The sequence below is a fragment of the Caretta caretta genome, chromosome 8, assembly GCF_965140235.1.
Source record: "Caretta caretta isolate rCarCar2 chromosome 8, rCarCar1.hap1, whole genome shotgun sequence".
Lineage (NCBI taxonomy): Eukaryota > Metazoa > Chordata > Testudines > Cheloniidae > Caretta > Caretta caretta.
Window position 1 is genome coordinate 36,895,354 of NC_134213.1, and position 26,220 is coordinate 36,921,573.

Below are 26,220 nucleotides of genomic sequence, written 5' to 3' on the forward strand. Positions count from 1 at the left end.
AAAATGTGGCCAAAATTTTCAAACCTGGGTATCTAAATTTAGGCTCCTAATTCCGTACATAGATACCTAATTAGAAGCAGACTTTTTTGTTTCTACCTATTTCACATTCTAGTTCTCCTTCACTAGAACTGAAGACTGGTGTGCAAACAATGCAGAGATAGGTGATTCTTTTTAAAGGCTCTTTCCATTGGAATTTTTAAAAAACAATAGAAACATTTCAATTATAAAGTATATTTTTCACAAAAATCTAAATTCTGGGACAAATTTGACCAGAGACCATCCCTTCAAAAAGCTATCAGAATAATTTTAGATTAATTTATCAACACCTATGTCAATCATTTTCCTAGTTTCAAATCTACTACATGTTTATACACCTAAAAAAATAAAGACAGGAAAACCATCAAAGGTCTGAAAGACAAAAGACAACAGTGAAAATAAAAAACGGGGTGGAATTTCAAACTTCTGACTGCATGAAACTTTAGCCCCTTCTGGCCAACCTACATGTTTATACCATTTACAGCTCAACTGAAGGCTGGTTGAGTGAATTATTAAAATGATAATAATCACGTAGCTATCTGCACAACTTTCAGGCCTTACAAAAATCACTATTATGAAGGTTTATTCCAAATTAAAGGCCTAACCCTGCAAAGACATACACACAAGTAAATGTATACATATTGGTTGTCCCACTGAATTCACAACGGCCAAAAACATGTAAATGTATAAAATAGCTGAAATTTTAAAGTCTAGATCTCACGACCTCCCAGGGGTAAGCCAGTGCCAGATCCTATTCGAAAGCTGGAAGTCACCTCTTTTAAATGATCTAATTCTCCTTTTTCTATCCCTGTTAGGTTTAAGGTCTAATACCTGCCAGCCTGTTACTTGCATACCACTTACTATAAGCCATACTTCGCTGGCAATTTTAAAAGCCCCCAGATACACTTTTCACCTGTGATCTGTGTTGGAGGCCAGAAGTGATCTAATGCATCAACCCCATCATAGCAGGGCATAGAAACTGACCTCCTGGCTGCATCATAATTACTATAGAGCAACTGATTCCCTTTCAGTTGCAAGGCTGTGATCATGCAGTAAGACTGCTCATCATTACATAGATCACAGGTAAAGCCACCTCTACCTCACTTGTCCTGCTCCTGCCATTACCTGGACAGAGTCAAAAACTGGAGTACATAAGCAGTAAAGAAATTAGTGCAGTATTAACTTTGTCCCATCTCTCACAGCACTAACTGGCATTAATCCAAATTTGTAAAGCAGCAACCAAATGACATAAATGCTCTTTGAGTAAAAAAAAGAATGTTTTTGCTCTTTGATTATTCTAGTTTCAGGGTACTCCATATCCTCCAGCTGGCTACAAAACTTTTTTTTTTTTTAAGCCAAGAAGGCAGCGAGGGGTAGGGGGTCTGGGGTTGTTGTGGCTGTGTTTTTTTGTTGGGCTTGAAGGTTTTTTTGGAGATGCTCCGAGTATTTTTCATTTTTAAATGGGAGACGAGAATGTGGGTTCCCTCTCCCCACTTTAAAAATCCTGATCTATGTGCTAGAATAAACTTCAGCTACTTTCTTCCTAAAAACCGGCAACTACATACAGGGTAGGTTCACACCAGCAGCTCTCCCTACATGTCCAGTGCGCTGCCCTTCCATAGAAGAACCTGCAGCAGTGGAGGCTTAGCAGGTGGCACCAGAGAGTAGTGGGTGAACAGCTGCAGGTTGTTACCACTGGGGAAAAGCTTCTTTATATAACTCCACCTATCCCCAAAGGAAGCACAGAAATGAGAGAGCAGGCTGTGGGGCTTCCACTCCCCATATGCATAGAACTGCGAATAAAGTAGGGCTGTCGATTAATCGCAGTTAACTAATGCGATTAACTCAAAAAAATGAAGTGCAATTAAACGCACTGTTAAACAACAGAATGAATACCAATTGAAATGTATTAAATATTTTGGATTTTTTCTACATTTTCAAATATATTGATTTCAATTACAACACAGAATGAAGTGTACAGTGCTCACTTTTTATTATTTTTTTTACAAATATTTGCACTGTAAAAATGATAAAATAAATTATATTTTTCAATTTCTCATACAAGTACTGTAGTACAATCTCTATCCTGAAAGTGCAACTTACAAATGCAGGTTTTTTGTTACATAACTACACTCAAAAACAAAACAATGTAAAACAGCATGGATGCTTGTCCTCTGGAATGGTGGTTGAAGCATCAAGGGACATATGAATCTTTAGCACATCTGGCATGTAAATATCTTGCAACACCGGCTACAACAGTGCCATGCAAATGCCTGTTCGCACTTTCAGGTGACATCGTTAACAAGAAGCAAGCAGCATTATCTTCTGTAAATGTAAACAAACTTGTTTGTCTGAGCGATTGGCTGAACAAGAAGTAGTACTGATTAGACTTGAAGGCTCTAGAGTTTTATATTGTTTTGTTTTTGAATGCAGGTTTTTTTGGGTACCTAATTCTACGTTTGTAAGTTCAACTTTCATGATAAAGAGATTGCACTGCAGTACTTGTATTAGGTAAACTGAAAAATACTATTACGTTTGGTTTTTACAGTGCAAATATTTGTGATCAAAAAAATAAATATAAATTGAGCACTGTACTCTTTGTATTCTGTGTTGTAACTGAAATCAATATATTTGAAAATGTAGAAAACATCCAAAAATATTTAAATAAATGGTATTCTATTATTATTTAACATTGCGATTAATTTTTTTAATCGCTTTACAGCGCTAGAATAAAGCAATGAAAGGGAAGGAGCCAGTGTAGTGCAATTCCCTTCCCATCCATGCAGCAGATGAGTGATGGGTTTTGGCTCTTCCCTCCAGTAGCTGCCACGCACAGTGTGAACAGATGTAGAGAGTAAACCCTAAAAGGGGCTGGCAGAGATTAGATAAAGACAGGGAGATCATATCTGTGCATTCGGCAATCTTTCTGTCAATGCCCAGCAGTGCCTCAGATGCACTTCAGGACACTTTCCTATGGAAGAATTTTAACAGGTCTCATGGGTGGACAGAATTCTGTTACCAATTTTTCTAATAACTTGAAAATGGAGCATCCACAGGATAGAAGCCTGCATCCATATTGGTAACAACAGCTGGGAGTTAGCAACGTGCATTGATGTAAAGAGCTCAGAGCAAGCCCAATTGCCAAAGACCAACACCAAGTTGGCTGGATGAACTCTGCAGAGAGCATTGAAACTGCCATCACAGGCACATGGAACAAGTTACACAGAGCTTTCACCAACTTCCTGAACCCTCCATGTGTTTGGCCATTCAGATACAATACAGATAACTCCAAAAGTCACATGGGGCCATTAAAGCCAAAGTAACACAGCCTTGACTGCCAAGCCTAGTACAGTTAGGAGAGGGTAGCTCCACTAAGGGCCAAACAAGTCCAGGCTTCATCAAGCCATGGAGAGGCTCAGCTGAGAATCTTAACAGCTTGGGAGGCCAGAAATTCTGTCCTGGAGCCTTCCACACCACCATCATAAATAGCAGACTTTGGGAAAGTCTGAAAACATTACAAGATTTTCCCAGAGTTCAAACAGCCAAAACTTGTATGCAGCCACTACACCAAGGCCCCCAATGTTGCTCAAACTACAACTGAACTGGTGTTAGCAATGGTGGGAAACATTTGCAAGATGTCCATAATGCATCTCGTGCCATAAGGTCAAGAGAGCGCTCAAGCAGACCAGCACTTACGGGCATACTTGGAGTAGTTTTTAAAAATGACAGCCTGCTTCTATGCTAAAAGGGAAAAACCACACAATCAAAATAAAATACATCTAGAGTAAAATACAGAGAGGCCAATTCTTGAGAGAATTCCCCTGACAGAAGAACAAACACGGACACTCATTCTCTCCCATTTATTTGAAAAAGACCACACACTCCAGACCACTGGCCTGCTCCATGAATCCACAATGGGATAAACAGCTTGTCAGTGGTAATTCATGGGATTAAGTGTGGTCCAGCTCAACACCAACATAACATTGTTACCTTCTGGTGGCTGTTTAGTGGCCTGTGAAATGAACTGAGGGTTCACAATAGTTTCTAGGCTTTCACATAATTAAACTACACTCACAATTGGCACACATGTTGACAGTCTCAGTATGGAAATCCAGGGACTGCCTAAAGCATGGAGAATGGGCTCCCTTCTCACTTCTGGAGGTGGTCCCTCAAGAGCAAAGTGGAGGCATAAATGCCTCCATTACTGCCTGGACTGTACTATTCTGGTAACAAAGAACTTCAGTCTCCAAGCCAATTTGGCACTTTTCACCAGCACTAAATTTACTATTTAATTAAAATAGCCTTGTTCTCATGGAGTAGCCCTGGCAAATTGCAGAGTCTCCTTATCTGATTGATCAGTAGAAAGAAGATGCTGCTAGTATCTTACACCTGCAGTAAGGCCATCCTTTCATCCAAAGATCCTCTAACATAACGAACTCATACACCGTTTCTGTGAGGGATATCTGATGCTTATTTTACAGAGGAGGAAGGTGAGGCATTGAGATATTGCTAGTTTTCCAAGATCACAGACCATGTCCATGGCAAAGGCAGGAACAAAACTTCTGAGTCCTGACAGCCAGCCTCCCTAACAATTAGATCCCATTGCCACAGAACGACCCTTTCCTTTTTTTCTACCATAAAGGAGCCTTGCAAAGTTCAACTCACCCTCTTACTCAAGGAGACTATTTGATGGACAAGTAAAATATTTGTTTCTACATCATCATGGTAAAGGGTGAGCGAACAGATCTTTAGCCTGGGTTGGGACAATTTTACATGGCTTCTCAGAAGCCACATGACAAAGGTTCTGAATTAGAATGCAACCACTTGTTTATTTTCCTGTGGTTTTCCAGGATCTTAGTTTTTGCTGTTGACAGACACTGAAGATTTAGCCCTACAGGAGCAGTCAGCTTTCATCCTCTTGTACATGTGCATAGAGTATTAATGTTTGGGAAATGTGAGACACACAACAATGTTCTTGTCAGCACTTTAAAAAAAGAAATCCCATTCAACAAGAATGGAAGCGGGTTGCTTTTGCCCTTTCTATGAAGGAACTAAATTCAACAAGTGGCACAGAGTGGAGAAAGCTGCCACAGAGCAGCCTCCCCCTTATTTGTTATTTTTAGCAATTTAGTCTGACAACGCCTGACAACTAAACATGCCGAGAATAGCGGGAGGGAGGGGATTATCAGATACTACCAGTGAAAAAACACAGCAATAATCACTTCCTCCACGCTGAAGGAAGAATCATTTTCCATGTCTTTATAACATAACAGAGTTTGGTCTTTTTAAAATGCCACATTTAAAAACAGAATCCATCTAGCCCTACAATGGAAACGGATAACATTTCCCGAAACAAAGCATTGTTCCACCCCAGCATATCATGTTTCCTTAAAAACAAGGGAAGAAAAACATTACTAGGTTTTTCTCCTAATACTGCACATACATTGCTGAGCTAAAAAGGGCCTGTGCTCATCCTTTTAGAATGCTTTCAAAATAGATTTCACACACACACCTAATATAGTTAAACATAACAAGAGAATTGATATCATCAAGGCTGGAAAAATCTAATTGCTACTGGTGAGTGGGAAGCTCCTCTTGCAAGTATGTGAGCACAGGGTATCAATCTCTGCAGAATTTAAGAGGTTGCGGGTTTTTTTTATTGCCTTATGGTCCCTACCTTGCAAGCATATAAACACAAGCAGTCCCACTGACTTCAGTGGGACTATGTACAAGTGTAAAGTTAAGCACCTTAAGTGTTTACAGGATTGGCCCCTGCAATGGCAAAGATCATTTTCAAATGTCCATTGAATGTAAAGTGCCATCTTTGAGTTTTTGCACATAGAGGCCTAGTTCCTCTGCAACTGCTCACAACTTTGCCATGCAATAGAGATACCTGAAACTCAATAGTTAAAAAGAATCACAGCAATTATATGATACTGCTACAGAGAAAGCTAGGAGCAACATCAGACGCAGGCACTGGAACCATTCACGGGAAAGCAGGACCTACCATAATGAGGAGAGAGAGAAGTAGAATAGCAGAGACCTTTCTTTCTCCCACTCAATCCTCGCAGCAGCATGGAGGCTTTAGAGAGGCAAAAAAAAAAAATCTCTTCTTCCTTTCCTGCAGGTCAAGGGGTTGGAGCGACCTTCAAGTTTAATCAGATATCTACTACCCAGGGGCAAATATTGGAGATGGATCTAGAAAACACAGTTCAAGAACAGCACCTTGGTACAAATCCCAGCTCACCCCAATTCTTGTTGTTTGTATCTAACCCTGTCTAATGGGTGTTTATGAATTTTTTGAGAGCTGGGTATTATTCCACCATTTTTCAGCACCTTAAGAACTGCATAATTTTTCTTTATACAAATGAATTTCAAGAGGCTCCCTGCAGTGCCCCTAAAGGTGGCTTCCAATGCAGCTGAGTCTCAAAGCCATTTACAGGGCCAGCCTTGTTATTAATTCCATTTTGACTGAAGTTATTATAAAGGTAGGCAGTTTTATTTTTTACTCAAGACTGGCCAAAAATCCTTCAAAGTAACCTGCAATTTATTATTTTAACTGGGATTGTATCCATTGCTAATAAAAGCAAAAATAGGGCAAACAAGTCCTGAAAGAGAAAGTTGAGTTTTATATTGCAGGCTCAGTGTACAGCAGTTCACTATGGCAGTGTTGGGATTGTAAAAACATGCAGCTCAAGCCTCTGAAGAACACCAAGATAGTGATTTTCAGAAGTACTCAGCACCCAGCAGCTCCCACTGTGACACCTATGGCCAGATTTTCAAAAGAGCTCAATAACCAATGGGCACCCAACATACTGAAGACCTGGCCCGGCTTCCCAGGGCTGAACACTTAGGAAAGTTTTGCCCTACGTCAGCAGCATACATCTCATGCTGGCCTGATAACAGCTCTGCAATACTAATGTCTCACACAACAAACTCCCAACAATGCACTGGATCAGCCCCCTTGAGGGTGGGATTTCCAAAAGCACCTAGAGGAACTAGGCACCCAACTCCCAGACTGTCAATGGCAGTTGGGCACGCAGTTTCAAAAAGCACACTCAAAATGGGCACTATTTTTAGCATGCAGAGTGCTACCAAAAAGAAACACACTTCCAGGATTTTATAATTAATTATTAAGCGAGGCTAGGAGCACTGCCTATTATTAAGGTAACCCAACACTCAGTCAAGACTCTATTTTCAATTGCTTAAAAAACTTTGTAAACTTTGGACTGAAATTTTCCATGCCATGCCTCAGGCTTACTTGGGGGGGGGGGGCACGCGGGGGCACACTGTAAAGCCAAATTAATTCAGCTATTTCCAATGTCATTGGAAATGGGTTGAGTTGGGTATCATTCCAAGCCCTTTCTCCCACAAACACAATGGTATCAAATATGACAAACATAGAACAACGATGTAAATATATATTTGAGAAAGTGTTAAAGTATAATTTTTAAAAAATGATTTTAAATATGCAGCTCTCACAAAGTTAAATTGTGGCCCTCAGCTGTGGGAGTGCATAGGCAGTGTCTAGGCAGCTGAGTGCAAAGACAGCATCTTTACTGAAGCACTGGAGCTGTGCCACTGTAGTGGAGATGGGGAGGCGGTAAAGAAAACAGCAGACATTGTGGAGGTAAATCCAACCTATCTACATTTAATAATCTAAAGGTGGGGATTTTTAACCTCACCATGTTTCTCTCAGTCTGATATTTTCTTTAGGATGATTTTGTGGAATCACTAAGATCACGTAAGTTTCACATTCTTTCCTCCGTGCATCACTGGTTGGTTTCAGGACCAGAGAAATTCTCTCCCAGCTACTCCTGTGATAAGTGATGTAACTTGGATTCAGGTGTTTCCCTGGAAATCCTCAGCTCACAGGAAGCATCAATGTAAGACTTCAACCTTTCTCACAAGGAATCCCATGGCACTCCTGGAACAGCCAGCTTGAAAGGTGGTTAATAGTGGATATGAATCTTCATTTTAAACAAACTGTAGAAGCTTTAGGGAACCTGGCCCCCATATCAACGGTTAAAAAGGAGAGAGCAATCCAACTGGCAGCCACTTTCCCTCTCCCACCAGTTACTGACATCAGTCACTGCTTTTGTTACAGTCAATTCAGTGCCAACAACTGTTGGCCAAAGGCAGCTGTATGCTTCAAAGGACAAAAAACAACCATCAAGTGGACAGCTCTGAAGCTCTGCCTAAGAAGTAGAAGGTTATAATTTACGGGGAACTCCACCCATTCTGCTTAACCCAGCAATCTTAAAGTTCAGAAGGTTAAGAACCATTTCCCACCAGGAACAGATGGAGCAGCTAAAGGTTATAGTTGCTGAAAACTGACCACAGTCTGGCAAGACTAGCAGCCTGGGAGCCTAACACTCAGTAAACAAAGGCCTATCAACCAGATTCCATTTGGTTTTAAACACTGGGACTGCATCTAACCAGGACGTTTACAGCTGCCTTTGCAGCTACACCTGTGCGATCAATGGTGAAATGTTTAGTGTGTGGTAAAAATGCCTGTGTCCTGTCTACACTAGAGCTTACTCATCTTAAAGCACTACTATTACCAAAGAGGTTAGTCTGAGAGCGTGTGTAATTCTGTGGGCAAGATAATAAGAGAAAGTTAAGGGAGGTGTCATTTGATTCATAGAAATCTACAGAACCATAATTTCAATGTGTCCCCCTCTGCAGCATGGAGGGAGAACTCGCTGCCCCCAGATCCCCACTCCAGGGTCTCCAGTTGGCAGAAATGTTCATAATATGTCGTCACTGGAAATGGGTCAAGTTAGGGCTTTGGAATGTGACCTTTCTCCCACAACCCTAAAACAATGATGTAGATATACATTTGAGAAAGTGTTAAAGTATAGTTTTAAAAAATGATTTTTAAATATAGGCATGTCAAACACGCAGCCCCTACAAAGTTAAATTGTGGCCCTCAACTGACAGCACTGTGTTATCAGTTAATGCCCAGAACATATCTGATTAATTTATTTTAATGTTACAGATTACTATAATGGAAGGAGCGCTTCAAATTGATTTGTCATCATCGGCAAAAAAGAAAAGGTTCAGTGGTACTGATTATTAGCTTGGTTTATTATGACAAAAGAGTTGTAATGAGGCACTGGTTAAGACATCAGCATGCAGCCAGAAATTACTGGAATCCATCCGCAAACAGTACACAGGTAGTTATATCATTATGTAACATATGGCCCACCTGATGATCACTTTAGATAAGCTATTACCAGCAGGACAGTGGGGTGGGAGGAGGTATTGTTTCATATTCTCTGTGTATATATAAAGTCTGCTGCAGTTTCCACGGTATGCATCCGATGAAGTGAGCTGTGGCTCACGAAAGCTCATGCTCAAATAAATTGGTTAGTCTCTAAGGTGCCACAAGTACTCCTTTTCTTTATATATATGATGTATGTTATTACAATCCCAAAGTAATTTAATACAAAAATCCTTGTTTTTTACTTTGGTCTTGATCATTTTTAGAAGTCTATGGCGAGAAGAAAAATACCAACTAGTAGTTGAATCTTTAAGCATACCCCTGCAGAGGACCTGGTTAAATACAACTGTTAGGATACAGATATTCAGGCCTGTCTGTAAAGGCCTATACTCTAAGAATTTAGGTGTATTCTTATCACTTGGCTAATTATAGAGGTATAAAAGAAAGAATCAAAAGCACTGTCTGCAGGTGTAAGGGCCTTCTCTTACTGTCACAGTCTGAGGCCCTGTTCTTAGGCTCAGGCCTTTGGCTAAGCAGCAGAGGCAGCCATAAGCTGGGAAGCGAACAGTCACATCCTCACATTCCAAACTAGTCACATTGAAATAAGGTGCTATTGGACTGTTAGGCACTATCAGGACAGGATTGTATTCCTATCACCACCAGAGAAAGGGAAGTGCCTAGAAAATGTAAAAGGAAACTTAGTTTGATAGCATCCTGTCTGGCAAGAACTCACTTATCAATAGCTGGGATGTGAAATCCTCACTTCTGTATTGTCTTGTCATTATAGTTCCCACTTTGCTATTGTTTGTCTGTATAATCTCTGTCTGGTTCTGTGATTATTCCTGTCTGCTGTATAATTAATTTTGCTGGGTGTAAACTAAGGTGGTGGGATGTAATTGGTTACATAATCATGTTACAATATGTTAGGATTGCTTAGTTAAATTTCAGAAAAACGATTGGTTAAGGTATAGCTAAGCTGAACTCAAGTTTTACTATATAATCTGTAGTCAATGAGGAAGTGAGTGGGTGTGTGTGTGGGGGGGTGGGAACAGGGAATAGGGGTAAGGAAACTGGAATCATGTTTTGCTAAAGGGGGAAATGGGAACAGGGAATGGGAGTAAGGAAGTTAGAATCATGTTTTGCTAAGGGCAGAAATGGGAACAGGGACACAGGTGTAACGTTCTGTGGTGTCAGAGCTGGGAAGGAGGATACTAAGGAAGGAAACTGGAATCATGCTTGCTGGAAGTTCACCCCAATAAACATCAAATTGTTTGCACCTTTGGACTTCAGGTATTGTTGCTCTCTGTTCATGCGAGAAGGACCAGGGAAGTAAGTGGGTGAAGGAATAAGCCCCCTAACAACAACCCTCAGTTGCAACTTGCATGCTATAAGCAGCGCACCCAAAAAATGAATTTGGCAAGGTTGGAGGGGAAGTACATTGAGCATTAAGAAAAAGTCAAAGATTTTGGGACAGGTGCCAACTGTGGGTGAGACTTGCCTTATACTAGTTCCCATGGCATGCATTTAGAGAACACCTGCTTCTTCTGTGGTAAGCTGGAAGCCCGAAGGCATCCATTAAGTAGAGTTTCAACACATGAAAAACTGTATGCAGCAGTCACTCTTAGTGAGAACGCTGCTCTTTCCTTGACAACCCAGAACTCTAACAAATTTCAAATGAAACATTAACTGTGCTTAGAATGACTTCCCCAGAAGTAACCAAGCACCATTTAAACTCATTAGGTGCTGTTAAATACCAAGAAGGAGCAATTTTAAAGCTACAGGTGAGCTTAATCGCACTGGCTCCCCATATCAGAGCTCATTAATATTATGACAAAAGCAGTCTTCAGTGATGAGATAGCTAAAGATGTCACTCAAATGGATACTCTGGGTCATAATTTGCATGAAGCCTCAAAACCCAAAGAATTATCCAAGGCTCTGTCAATCTATGGGATCTCATTAAGAAAAACAGACTAATGGTGTGCTCGAATGCAAAGAGGGAAGTCAGAGTGAAGCTGGCAGAGACTATTATAAAGCTAACTGCAGACAGGTTGTTGCTCATCAACTGGTCAAGTCCAGATCTCAGCAGGACGATCATCTATGAGAAACTTTGGGGGAAGTATGAGTTCTCCATGATCAATGTTCGTATATGATGGAACAACCCATATGTGCCAGGCAAAAAACAAACTAATGCACATCTTGCATGGTCTTCCTATGCCAGCACCTACTGACAACATGACCAGTACCTTATGCCAGCAGAGGCCTTTCAGGATAGCAACCATAGATGATATGGCTAAGGTACAAACTGTCGAGAAACTAGAAACTGTTAACACCTGCCAAGATTTGGCTGAACACTTCATTATGTGGCTACGAAGAAAATACTGGATCTATGACAGAATCCATCTCACACTTGACAAGTATGTAGGAGAATCAATTAAAAATATTACCAGAAAGAAGAGACTCCATTGTACTGCACTTGTCAAATATAAAATCACTGACTCCACGAACATCCCCAGTGCCACAGTGAAGAAGTTACTGTCTCATACTCACACGAAGGATGAGTTAACTGCATACCTTGTGGGAAAAATGCTCCAGCATGTGAAGAATTGCTCAAAGAATTTCATCGGTGTACGGTATAATGAAGCTGCTGCCTCACAGTGGTCAGTGGAGTTTCTTCATAGTTCCTATGAGGAAGCTGACTCTAAAATTATCTTGCATGCCATCAATGTCACAGAGAGAGGTGCTACTAAACTTCAGATTTTTCCACAAGACTCGGATGTTCCAGTGTTCTTTGTCAGACGCTACCCAAGACTTCCACCAGATGCTGTTTTTGTGCCTGCTGCTGTGGTACAGAATCACGGTATATACCTCAGAGATGTGTTCCTATCACTTGAACCATTAAAAACCACACAAAGTCAGCTGGAAAGACCAAATTATCTTACTGGAAGGCATTTGATTCAGCCTCTGAAGATCCTGAACTTGCCCTGAAGGTGGTCAGAACAGCTGAGACAGTCATTGACGAACTCGTAATTGCACTGGAGGTGTTCCTATGCCCAGTTTACCATTTGAAGATCAACATTACGACACTTGCAAAGGCATGCAAGCGTATGTTTTCCAAGACGCAAATGGAGAAAAATTGCCACCAACAAGGGATGCATTTTTACCTGCTATCAAGAGGACAAATTATCAAGCAATGGAATGGCTTCAGGTTCAGAAAGTGCATTCAAATCAACCCTTTAATAACTGTTGAAGCAGCACGGGGATTCGTGAACATCACTGACATTGGGTTTCATCACTGACTGTCCCAGCCATGAGGTCAACCCAAGCACCTCGGCTCAGAAACGACAGCTGTAATTTGCAAGTGCATCTTTCACATTATTCATGGAGAGAGAATTTTCTATAAATACAGTGTTAATGTTTTTCTCCAGAGTATAGGACAGCACTGTCTAGCTACACTGCCCTGGACTTCACAACTAAATAGGCACAGTCCCAGCTTGATCAGACCTGGCAACCCACACTTGCTAACGTCCAAAATGTAGTTAAAACATTATCTTGCCTCATACATTAGCACAGCTGCCCCCATAGGCATATCTGTTCTCTCCTTTCCGCTGAAAACTGAGACCATTAAAAACAGATTTTCAATGGTTAGGATATCTCCCTCACGGTGGATCCTACTTTTATTAGGATACTGTGATAACAAAAACATATCCCCACATTAAAGAGTTTGTCATGATGCCGTTATGGTTGCAGGCACATCTCTGTAGTTGGAGTGTGTATTACATTTCAAGAATATTATAGTTAAAACACCACAAACGTGAACAGCAGATACCAAGGAAATGCAAGCTTAAGGTTGTCCTATTCAAACACAACACCCAAAACTACTTTAAATCTGCCTCATCCTATCATCCGTTCTTTGAATAAAAACGCCTTTCACCACATTAAATCCTCAGTCTTTAAAATGAAAAACACCTAAAAATGGCACATTCTTACTCTTCAGATCTGCTCCCTGTGTCTATTCAGAATCATATCGAAGTACTTTATTGAACAAAATACAAGAACCTGATTTTCAAAAGTAACAAGCACATACCACTTTCGTTGTGTTTAATGGGAGTTGGGGTTGCTCAACATCTCTGAAAATCAGGCCATACGTTTAAGACTTTTTTTTTTGGTACACTTTTTAGGGCTATATAAGGCAGAATAGACTAACACTTGTCATATCTCTCTCTCACTTCATCAGCAGAACTGTTAACTAAGTTCTGCATGCAGATTATTTACTGCTAGAGATGCAAAAGACAGATGCTATCTTATCTTTCTGATTCTAGGTTGCGCTTTCAGGGCAAACAGAAGAAAAGCCCCTTTCTATTTACCTACTGATCTGTAGTCACTGAGTAAATATAGAACTCCACAGTGCCACTTTTCAGAGTAAAACTGCACTTTAAGCACTTCACATCGCTATTCCTTGATGCAAGCACACATGCACATGCACATGCACATGCACACACACACACACACACACACACACGCGCGCCTGCCCTGCCTTCCCTATTGTTAATTCCTTCTCCAAAGCTCACACTAACATATCAGACTGTTTGGTCAACTTATCATTTGCTTCCCCAAACACATTCCTAGAGGGTTATTTTGTTTTGTTTTTAAGTTCTTTGCTCAAGATACTAAGGGGCAGGGTTTCATATTATTCACATATTAGGGACATTTAAAAAAAAGACATAATGGTAACACTTTTGGTGCATTTCTATTTGCGTCCCTCTGAAGAATTAAATGTAATGAGCAAAGCAAATGAACCTGGTTTGTATCCCCTGGACACTGGTCAAGATTAAATGGATACTATGTCCCATTTCAGCAATTTGAACTTGCAAAAGGACATTAACTGAAATTACTGTGCATTTCCTATATATTTCTGTATCTCTCAACTACTCAAAGTAGGTAATATGTCTAAATCATATTCATTACTTCTAGACTAGATAGGTATTTTCCTATCAGGAGGGTCAGCAGGATATGTATTGCTAATATTACTACCATGACAGCTGCTGCATTCTACCCAAGAGATAGCAATGTTTCAGCAGTGGATAGGAGTTCTAGTGTTTTAAGATCCTTTAGGATGAAAAGCACTATATAAATATACTATATATGTAAGGGATGCAACAAAGACTATCATGTTGAGTTTTTTTTAAGGTCCTACTTTCAATATCACCTTAATTCACCTAAAACTTACCTCAAGTTCTTTAATTTTCTCTTCTGCTATTTTTTGTTTTTCTAAGAGTTGGTTGTGAATTACTCCCTTGGACTGAAGGATAAACCTACAAGTGAGAAAGAAAAGAAAAGTCAGGCACATTTACTATGGTCACAGAGAGCTAAACTACATCAACCAAATGTTACTCACTCTCATCCTGTGCTCTGTAAGGAGAGACTGCAGAGAGATTCATTTACAGCACAATAAAAGATAATGGAATTGATTACTCAATGGGCTGAAAAAATGGAGGTGATTAGCTAGTGAAAGTGGCCCAGACTTCACTCAATTCAAGACAAACTAAACACTTAAAATGGAGTAAAGGTTGACGCCAAACTTTTCTGCCCCATGCGCTGTTACCAGCCTTCTGGATGGTCTTAACATTTAGAGAAGACACTTGTATTGCACAGCTTGCAGATGAAATACTGAAGATTTGAACCACAGAACATGTTACATAACTGTTCATGCATACAAATGGCTCATACTCTGGCACCACGCTAACCTTTAGGTTTCCATGCAAGTCCCATAATTTCGTTATCTCAGTTTAAGAGTTTGGATACAGAGATACACTAGATCTGTATTTCATGACTGTAGTAGGGTGGTTACCCGCTCCTGCCCTGTGGGGCTTGAGAGCCAGGGCTGAGGGCAAGAAAGGCTAGGCTGATTGGGGAAATGGCTGCAGCTGGGCCACATCCCAATCAGGCCACAGCTGGGCCTATAAAGGGACTGACTGCTAGGCTGAAGCTTAGCCAGTCTCTCTCTGCGTTCAGAGAGAGAGAGAGAGGGGCCTGGCTGCAGGGACCTGAGGGAGAACCTAGATTGGAGCAGGGCTGAGGGGGAAAGGCCAGGGGAGCTCCGGCCTGGAAACCCCCAGGCTGCGAGGTCTAGGTTAGGGCCTATTGGGTACTGGGGTTGCCAGGGGGCAGCCCACAGGTAGACAGAGGCAGCAGGTCCAAACCCCCTCGCCTGTGATGAGTGACTGATACACTGTAGTCTGCCCCGGGGAGCGGGGCTAAGCGATGACTGGCAGTAGCCAAGACTGAGGCAAGGTGGGGGTAGTGGGTGGGGGTTCCCCGGGGAGGGGAGACCCTCAGAGATTGTTGGGGTTTACTGCCAAGGGGCAGCACCCCAGTGGGAGGAGGCATCGGGTTCTAGGAGGGACTGGGGCCGGCGGTAAGGCGGATCACCAGACAGCAGAGGGCGCTCCAGAGCCTGACAAGCTAATTCCCAAGGACAACCAGCAGGCGATGCAGCTGGGCGAGTCCAGCTCTATTACAATGACGCTGGGATATTTCATGGCACATGGAATCTTTGCTTGAAAAGGGAAAAGAGACTGTCTTCAGTAGGCTATGTATCTAATCATGAATCATTACAGGATTTCTTCCATGGATTGTTTATGCCTGGAATATGACTGACCTCTAGGGTTAAGATTAGATCTGGCAAAAATTCAGGAATTTCCATTTCTGTGGGAAATTCTGCCATTTCAAAAAAGTTTTCATTCCGATTCAGAACAAAAACTTGAAATTTCAGTTTCCCACAGAAAAGAAATTCTGAAATTATTTGTTTTTTAAAAAAAAAAAAATGTCAGTTCCATTTTTCTAAATGAAACAGAGCAGCTGCCGCCACCTCCCAGGCTGCCTTCCATTCCTGGGGATGCCCTGGGATTCAGGTGAGCTCCCCACCACAGAGCAAGGATCCTAAAGCCCTGAGAGCCATGGCTCCAGCCAGAGCCTGATCTCGGGGCAGTCCACATGGCAAGGTTGCTCATGAGCCATAGACCGTTGAAGCTCTGAGGTCACTGGCCTCAGGACAGTTGTCACGGAGGGGTCTTCCCAGAGCCAGAGGAACCCTACCTGTGTTTTGTCAGAAGTTCACTGAACCCAACACATTTCTGATAAATATTTCAGGTTCAATGAATTGGCATTTTCCAATTAACCTTGTCCCCGATCAGCTCTAGTTAAGAGTCAGGTATTAATATTTTGGTGGTCACAGAAGACATGAACCTGCGTAATGGCTGGGATAAGGCAAATCCTGGTGGTTCTCACTATGGAGACAGATTTATGCTTGTTTGGGTGCCCTTAACTGTGCTTTAACAGTTTCCATTGTTTAGGGCTTGTTTATTTGTTTAAAGTGAACTTTGAATTCCAATGCTATCTAAAGTTCAGTTTTGTTGCATTCATATTTTTTTAAACTGAAGCTGCAGTAACGAGTATCTATTTCTTCTTTTTCTCCATTTACAATCAAGTTATGAAGATAAGTTTCTTATGAATTACAGATGAAAGTAACAGCAAGCTTGTACAGCCATCATAAGAAAGCTGCCCCCAAACTGCTCAGAGCAGCGGTCTGAGTAATCACACGGCTCAAGGCTACTCTCAGAATATGACAGATAACTTGCAAAGAGGTAAAGGCTAACTGAGTTCAAGTAAATTTTAGGAACCTTACATAGCTTTCTTCATCCCCTCCTCTCACACACAAGGAATGCACAAGCAACAGATTAGCCTCTTCCCTACTTAGAAAGTCACCCAGAAGGATTAAAAGGAGCCTCCACAGCTCATACCATTGTGTTCAAGGTCTCTCCCGGGCTAACTAGTGTCTGGGACCATGTCTTCATGCCAGGTGACAAGTGATCAAGTTGAACAGCTAAAAGGAATAGCTTTAGACTGGGTAGTGCCAGACTACATGCCTCTTCTGCACAGAAGTTTGAATTCAATGTGCAGCATAATCTCCCATGACAAATGGATATTATTAACACATTTATTCAGGGCCTGGAAGATGAACAGAAATGAGGATCCTCCTGCACAGCTTGAAAAACGTACCCAACACCAGCTGCCTGAGGATTAAGCCTGGGTGAACAATACCTGGTGCCATCACAGCCTTGCAATTTATAACAACAGAAGAGTTGGGTGCTGCATTTAATTTTAACATGTTGCCAATTCATGCTCTCCTTAATGTGGTTCTCACACTTTACAGTGCTTTCCTTGATTTTGTTACACATTCTTTTCCTTCCTGGCTTCACTCTACTTTCTCTCTCTTATAATTCACATGGTAGCTCTTCTGTGTAGTTTTCAATGTCTCTCCTCACTTTGTCCCTTTTCTCTCCAATCATTTGGTGTGACGCTTCTCCTTGGTATCATCTTCGCTACCCCAAAATTCCTCTTTTAATATCTTTCTCTTTTTATTTACTACATCCCCTCAATTTCTCCCTCTCTCCACCTACCAGCCTCAACCCCTCCACCACCTGTTCAGACACTGGTAACCTTTTCAGGCCTTAACACTCAATAGCCAGGTGCCTAAACTAAAAGGAAGGTTCTGTCTCTCTGGGTGCAGTGTCCCTGTGAGAAGCCACATCCACCCGTGTACCCTCAGGGAAAGGGAAGGTCACTGCATTTGCATCAGGTGCAGCCCTGGATCCTAAGGGGCACCATTTCTTATAGCCTCCAGCTATCAGGTTTTGATAAATATAAAGCTCTCTCACACATCCTTTGGACAGTTGGAAGAGAAAGGGAGCATTACCCCGGCTTCTTTCCTATGCTAAGCTCTTTGAGGCAGGGACTCTTTTTGTTCTCTGTTTGTACAGCACCTAGCACAGCAAGATCTTTGTCCATGCAGCTCCTAGGCACTGCTGCAATACATATAAATCATTCCTCTCTCGCACCCGAAAGCATCATGGCTACTGTAACGGTAATGGTGGTTGTGTGTTGGGGGGAGAGGTGGCTCCACTTCCCTAATTTTTTTGGGAGGGTGGAGGGGGTAGGGTGGACCACAACTGTGAACAGCTGCAGTACCTACTCATTTGCTGTACATAGCTTTCCAAAGTTGGAGTAGTTCAAACTGACCATCTTCTCTGTTCCAGTGCTGCCCACTGTGTTCTAAATATGGAACAGTGAAAACTGACAAGATTCTGGTCAATTTTCACTGCACTGCAATTTGGACAATCTCTGAGCAGCAGCACTGAAGTTGTCCATGCAGACTTATGAAGACTACACAGCATCAGTTTACACTTGGTTTACTCTGGAAGATCTTTGCAGCTGTAAGGGCTTAAGGATTGTTTGTTTGTTGGTTAAACGAAAGCTTAGTTTCTGCAGCTGTCAACACCATTCAACTGAGAAATATCCTCCCTGGTGCCTTTCCTCAAACAAAAGCTTAAGAATGTACACTGATAGCAGCCAAAGACCCAAATTTTCAAATTGAAATCTTAAAGCTAGAAAATTACATCTACATTTATCCACCTAAGTGGCCTGACTTTCAGAGGTACCAAACCCTCAAACAACTGGGTTACTGATGATGTAGGTGCCTAATTTGGGGCATTCAATTTCAAAAATGTTGGCCAATGTTTTCACCCAACTGAGGAAAAGTGTACCATTTATCTGAGCCACCAGAGAAAACAGGGAGGCCTACTCCATGCAGTCACATAAACAGCATTAGAGTAATTTAGCAATTAGTAAATTAGTAATTTTGGCCCAGATTTTGCCATTTCAATTAATCCAGCTAAACACTTAGCTAGAATGTTCATTGTTGAGTAGGAGAGAAATTAGGCAAGAATGTTTTTGTGCAGTACCTACAGTAGCGGGTTACACCAAATTGTATTGCTGAGAAACATATAGGTATTACATTTTGACATTTTAAGTAATGTCAAAGAAACCTAGAAAGTACACTAGATACTTTGGGGATTGGTCCTGCTCCTGAGGTCCCTTCCAACTCTGATATTCTATGATTCTATGCTTTCTTTAGTGTGTATACAAAAGAAATTAGCTAAACATGTTAATTCAGTGCAGAGTATATGAAGAAGCTGAATAGCTGGTGACACTGCAGGGACTAGAATATTTAGAGTGTTCACTTTCACCTAGCATACAATATAATGTTTTGGGGTGTTTAAAAAGCAAGGGGCAGATTCTCAGCTGGTGTAATTTAAGTTAATGGACCTATGACAGTATATAAATGACAGGAAAAACAAAGCCAGCAGGGCCCAGTTGCCTCCTTCGGAAGTGTGAAATTGAACTTGTGAGATTAACCTAACTGATATGAGCTAGATAGGGTAAAAAGGCACTGAGCAAGCTTCCACCACACCCACCTCTTGTTTCCGCAAGTGAAGTTCCACCACTCAAGAGTTATTAATTGTAATTATGATGACTGGTATGTGCCAATGTGTGCACGTTGTTGTACAAGACAAACACCATGGCAATCCCTGCTCCAGAAAGCTTTTTACCTAGACATGGATCCATTAGGGATTGGGATGAGGCCAAACTCACTTCACATGCTTCTTTCTTCAGAAGCAAAGCTTTCTACTCCTGATTACCCATAGAACCTTCAGAGCAAAAACCAATACACTCTGCAGCCAAACAGCATGAAACCACCACCCAGAAAGTTGTGAATTTTCCCTTTTCAGCTTAATTAGCTGTTAACTTTAAAGTCTAATAACTTTCACAGCTGCTCCTCATACAAGAAATATCCATATCTCATGTAGTAGGATAGATTCCTCAAGTACTGATGTTCCATTCATTTGAAAGGACAGTCCATTTAAAATAAGGTTACAAGTTTTTAATAGAAAAACAGCTAAATGTTCTTTTGATGATTTGCATACATAAAAGACTTCCTAAGGTCGCTAAAAATGTGTAAAAATGAGAAGTAGGGAGCCAGCTAGAATATATTAGGCTCTTCTGGTGCCATGTGAGAGATTCTGTGGATTGTTCAACAAAATCTGGGATGCCAGCAGCACAAGCGGCTCTTTATTACAGTGAGTGAGTATTTCTCCGAGAGAGAGAGACTGAATGAGTCTGAGACTCCTCATGACTGCTGGCTCTAAAGACATAAAACGTATTGTAGGAACAAAAAAGTAACAGTATTACCAAGGACAAGCAGAAAGAAAAAACACCCCAGAAAATCTTTCACCCACTGATTTCTATATTCCTCCCAATAACCCTCTGTTAATCCCAAAGCAGGATTTTTGTTTCTTTGAAACAGGGTGGAGGCTATATATTCCCCTTAGAAACCCAGCTGTTTGTTTCCTTCAGAGTTCCCTCCATTTCCAGATGTGAAATTTCTAGCATATGTCTTTCCATTATTTAAATTGGTACAGATAATTTTATGCCCCTCCCACTCCAACATGGTCTGCAGGATGTAGCTACTCATCAGTAATCCTATAAACTCTGTGGGCCCCTTTGTCACTCTCACATACTGGCGCAAACACCCACATACGGATGTTCACACTGAACATTTAATTCAATAACCCACAGTTTGTTTGTGCCAGGTGTGACAATGCTGCTCGTGGGAGCCAGCTGAGATCACTCAATTAGGGTGAACTGCAAACAAAACAGGGCAGACAAACCCCAAAAGCTGGTGGATATTCCAATACTTAGATTTACTAAGCCAGCACAAAACAGCTCCTGTATCACCTCACTGGTTACTCAGAAGTCCAAACAACGCAGTTCCCTTAAAGTGCTCCATCCAGATACACATGATGATGATGATGATTGAAAATCCCATCATATAAAAGAAAAGATTCTTCCAATCCCAAAGAATCAGCCACACACCCAGGTCCAATTATAACTTAGATCTTACCCAAAATACATGCTATATATATATATATATATATATATAGATATAGATATAGATATAGATATATATATAGATATATATATATATACACACACAAGAATATAGCCAATTCTTATTAACTAAGCTAAAATTTATTTAAAAAGAAAAGAGAGTTTTGGTTAAAAGATCAATATACATACAGACTCGAGTTCAATTCTTGAGGTTTAGATACATCATAGAGATGAGCTTGTAGTTGCCAAAAGCCCTTTTAGAAATAGTCCATAGGTTATAGTCCAATGTCCATATTCAGGGTGACTCCAGTCAGTGACTGGGGATCTCAATCCTTATGGCTTAAGATTTCCCCCTCTTGAAACCCAAAGCAGATCTGAGATGAAGAAGGATCACGGCCCAAGATTTTTATACATTTCCTGCAACCTTTTGGCCTGAGAAAACAATAGGCTTAATTTTCCTTCTTCCAAACACCATGGCAATTAGCACAGGATAATTTATCCATTAAACAGTTCAGATACAGGTTACCACAACCTTCAAAAGAGACATATAGATAATAATACTGTTTCACACAAGTGTCTTCCTAAATGTTAATATTCCTTTTTTGATCTTTGAATCAAAGCTATAGCAATAGACAAGACTTGTTTGCTTACATCACAAGACCTGAACAAACATCTACTCTTCTATCTCTAACAATGCAAACTTGCATTTCAAAGCTCTATCATTTACATATCTTCCTAACAGTCTTTAAAGTTTGGCCATGGGTCAGGTCAGTCTGAGTTAATTAATTCTTTCTGGCCCTGTCACCTTTCAATGAGATATTATATGACTGATAATGTCACACCAGGATTTACTATTTGACTTACAAAACAGTATTACATTGTAAAATATTTAAACTCTTGCTGAATGAGTTTATGGGGATACTTGTTCACTAACCAATGCAGAGTATACATTTTATGGCACACAAGTTATGCTGGACTGTGGTGACACCTGTACGTAAGTTTGCCTAACACTTTCCATTAGGAGCCCCTGATTTCAGTGGTTTATAATTTTGCCAATCTTTAACCATTCAGGCTGAAATTTTTCATGCCTCAGGCAGAATTTTTTTTTTTATTTTAAATTCAGTAGAAATTATTCAAGCTATTTCTGAGAATCAGATAAGGGAGGAAATAAGTAATTCTGCCAATGCTAAAAGTATTTTCTACCAGCTCTAGTGCCTCCCAGGTTTGGAGTAGGAACCTGAAAATTGATGCCAGGATAATCCATCTGCCAGAGAGATGCCTTTTGCTATCCAAATGAGAACCCATCCATATTTGGCCAAATTATAAACCTCTAAAAATTACCATTTGCACATGCTCAGTAAAACCTGTTAGAGGTTTGTGACTAGGATCTCTGAACATTCTAGCCACACTGAGCATAACTCCAGCCCTGCATAACTTCCTAAATCCCAACCACACGGAGCATGTTCCTGGGCTAGGGAAAGAACTGCAGCTGCCACCCCTTTGGCCTAGGAGAAGGCAGACGCTAAAGCAAGCGGGGGGGCATACAGCTCTGCTTCCCAGTTTGGGAAAGCTCCTCTTTCTGCTTCGATCTGCTTTAATCACAGGGGCACTGGGCACCAGGAGGAGACAAGTCCTAGTTTCGCTCTTCCACTGGTGTTAATAATTCTTTACACTTCACAGCCCTTATTGTTGAGCAAAGCCTCACACCCCTACCTTAGGAGGTGAGCAGATATCACTGACCCTTACATATGGGGTAACAGCACAAAGTCACCTCTGCCAGAACTATTGGTTTCAGAGTAGCAGCCGTGTTAGTCTGTATTTGCAAAAAAAAAAAAAAAGAAAGAAAAGGAGTACTAGTGGCACCTTAGAGACTAACCAATTTATTTGAGCATGAGCTTTCGTGAGCTACAGCTCACTTCATCGGATGCATTCAGTGGAAAATACAGTGAGGAGATTTATATACACACAGAACATGAAAAAATGGGTGTTATCATTCACACTGTAAGAAGAGTTACAGTGTATATGATAACACCCATTTTTTCATGTTCTGTGTGTATATAAATCTCCTCACTGTATTTTCCACTGAATGCATCCGATGAAGTGAGCTGTAGCTCACGAAAGCTTATGTTCAGATAAATTGGTTAGTCCCTAAGGTGCCACTAGTACTCCTTTTCTTTTTGCCAGAACTATGAATACAACCAAGAGGCTGCTCTAATTTATTGCAGCCTTACCTGGCTGCCTATGAGCTACTCCAAAACGCACAATTGCTGTAGAATTCCACAAATCAGCCACTTCCTTTTCTTTCCTAGCATGTCCCTACATCAGTGGCTATGAGAGGAAAAACATGGGGCTGAGTACACTGGAGCACAGTAAAGGGGCCATAGCAAGGACTAGAATATGGCCCCAGGTCTCTAGTATGGTAGACCTAGTTCTCATGCATTTCGGCTCACTTTCAGAATCAATGTGCCAAATTTTTATTTGGCTGTGCTGTCTAACCACTAGGTCACACGCTACTCTCCAGAGACTGGAACAGAACCCAAGATTCTCAATATTCCTTTGCTGTCGAGCAAAGTTTTGTAAGTAGTTGGCAAAGTATATGTCACATGCCTGTAGTGGATTGTCCACAGACAGGACAATAGCCTAATGCTACTACTAGTTACTCCTCAGACTGAAGTAGCAAAGGTCTGTGTTATGGATCTAAGATCCTGGATTCCAGCCAGATCAATGATTCAAGCAGGAAGTCAATATGGTTCCATAAAATGGGAGTTTTGGTTATTCAATTCACTTTAAAAAAAATCTAAAAAGTTACAAGTAAAAATGTTAAAAGAATGTTAAGACTGCAAAGGAAAAGTTGGGAAATGCTAGAATTAACAACTTTAATTCAGTTTCCTTGTATGTACACAACCTTAATGTTCTTTTAACATAGCTTTCTGCATATAATATATAAATATATAATGCAGTAAATATATCATGGCATGCTGTGTAAATATATGTAACGTTCTGGCTAAAATGCTGTGCCTCACACATGTAATGCTGTAGGCCAAGGCTTTTTTCCAATCAGACCAAGCAATGTGAAAAGTTAGGCTAAGCCCAGTCATGCCCTCATCTATTTAAAGATGCTTTTTAATGCTGAACTCGTGCTGCCATTCAAGCTTTGAGAGTAACCCAGTATGGGATTAGTGCATTTTAAGTTCTGTTCAAAGCCAATGGAATAGAGGCTTCCAAAGGAGCTGATCTTGTTCCCAAACAATCCATCTTGACTGGAACAGAAGTTGACTGCTCAAGTTCACAACCACTCAGGACAGACCCCTCTCCCTTCTCTACATATGTCCATTTAAATTCTAATAATAATTTGTCTGTGTACTTCATAACAAGGTACTAGTTATACACTCAGCAAGCTTCAGTTTTAATTACTTTATCTAATTGAGAAACACCTACTAGCCGTAAATTCCAATACAAGATTAAAAACAATATAGTAATTCATCATTGTACATGTTTTAAAAACACTATTTTATACACTCTCTCTCTTCATATCTAGATATTTCATATTTTGTCAGTCTGTTTTTTATCATCTCATTAAGCAGCTTATGTTCTTTGGCTGATGCATTTGAGTCAACTCATCTCAAGCAGATTAGATGGCAAGTTGTTCCTATGTTTGCTACTATGAGATAACAGGCAGCTAAAATCAGAAAATTCTCAACACGGTTAGACTCAACTCCATTTTTCTGCAATTAGCAAATATTTTGGAGCAAAAATTCATATAGTACATAAATCTCCCATTACAGGCTAACAAACTTTAGCCAAAGAAGTTTCTTAGCAATTCTCTGCATTTGTGGAGGCAAATCAAATTTTTAATTTTACTACTGTATCTGTATACAGCTAATTAGATTCTTATATGCATCAGGTTTAATGAGCCATTTGGCAGTTTTAGTTTAAGAAGTGTAGGTGCAATAACGTACACATTGTGCAGCTGTACCTCCGACATTTGACAGAAAAAAAGGATTAACTTTACTCTTATAGAGACAACAATGAAATTGCGTAGATTAACATTTGCAAGTTATATAACTATTGACCTTCAAGGACAAAGTGAGGAACAGAAAATGCCAAACTACTTACATTTTCAAAACTATGTGTGGCATGTCAGGAACAAGCACACCTGCCCCTCTGATGAGAAAATGTTATTTGTCTTACACCTGTACCATGTTTACTTTAGCTTTCCCTTTATTTTGGATCTGTCAACAGCTCCAGCATATTACATTACTTCATACAGAAATAGTATCACAGCTTCCAAACAGCAGTTTCTGCATTGCTAGACACTTAACTAGATGGTAGATTTATACCATTGTTCATACTTAGTTTCTTAAAAAAAGCAAGTAGTGGTTCACCTCTAAATTGGTGATAAACATAGTATGACCAAAAATAACGCTACAGTAGTGAGAGTCAGCTTTTTAAAGGGCACCATCCATTCTTTTCGAAGGCTAGATCAAGATTTACTGAAATTCCGACTAATTTGTGTCTTCCTGTGATAGGGTATACCAACCCCACACTGAACAGGCAAAGGTTAACGAACTGCTGTGGGCCCACTCAGCCAAATCCCACTGCACCTGCACTCACTGCCGGTAATGAAGGGGCAGTTAAAAGGAGAGAAAGAGAGTTCAATTACTGGCTGACCAGCAAGGAAAGCAGACCTTGCAGGTCCTTCGTGCCTGGAGGAAAGGACCAGCCCTGCACTCCTGCAGGGACTGTGAACTGTCAGAGCCCTTGGGAGAATGGGAGGCCTGGCACAGGACTAGTGAGTTTGTTTTGGACTATTCTTCTGTTTTTGTTTTTAAAATGTTATTGTTCCCGGCTGGGCTACCTGGCAGATACCTGAGACTGTTACAGGGGACCACTGCCCAGAAGGAGTACGGGGAAACTGCTTCAACAATCTCTTTCACCCTGTAGTTTTTCTTGAATCCTCAAGCGCATGGTCACAATTCCTTTCTGTAGTATGATGCTTGAGCAAACATTCACAAGCAACATCCAAAGATACATCCGTGTCGGAAGTGGAATGATAATTTCAAATATCATTGGCAATATTTCCCTTTCTAACAAATCATAGTCATGAATCACCCCACCCCAAGCAGTCCCCTAATCATTCTCTCTTCTAATTTCCTGTTTAACAAACAACA

The 26,220-nt window shown here is 40.8% G+C and overlaps 1 protein-coding gene across 1 annotated transcript in view; it reads right to left on the bottom strand.

Annotated features, from left to right (window-relative positions):
- PFDN1 (prefoldin subunit 1) overlaps positions 1–26,220 on the bottom strand; it is a 60,502-nt gene that overhangs the window by 17,232 nt on the left and 17,050 nt on the right. Inside the window, exon 3 of the mRNA XM_048861645.2 lies at positions 14,490–14,574. Coding sequence (XP_048717602.1) covers positions 14,490–14,574 — 85 coding nt within the window. The remainder of the gene's footprint in view (positions 1–14,489; positions 14,575–26,220) is intronic.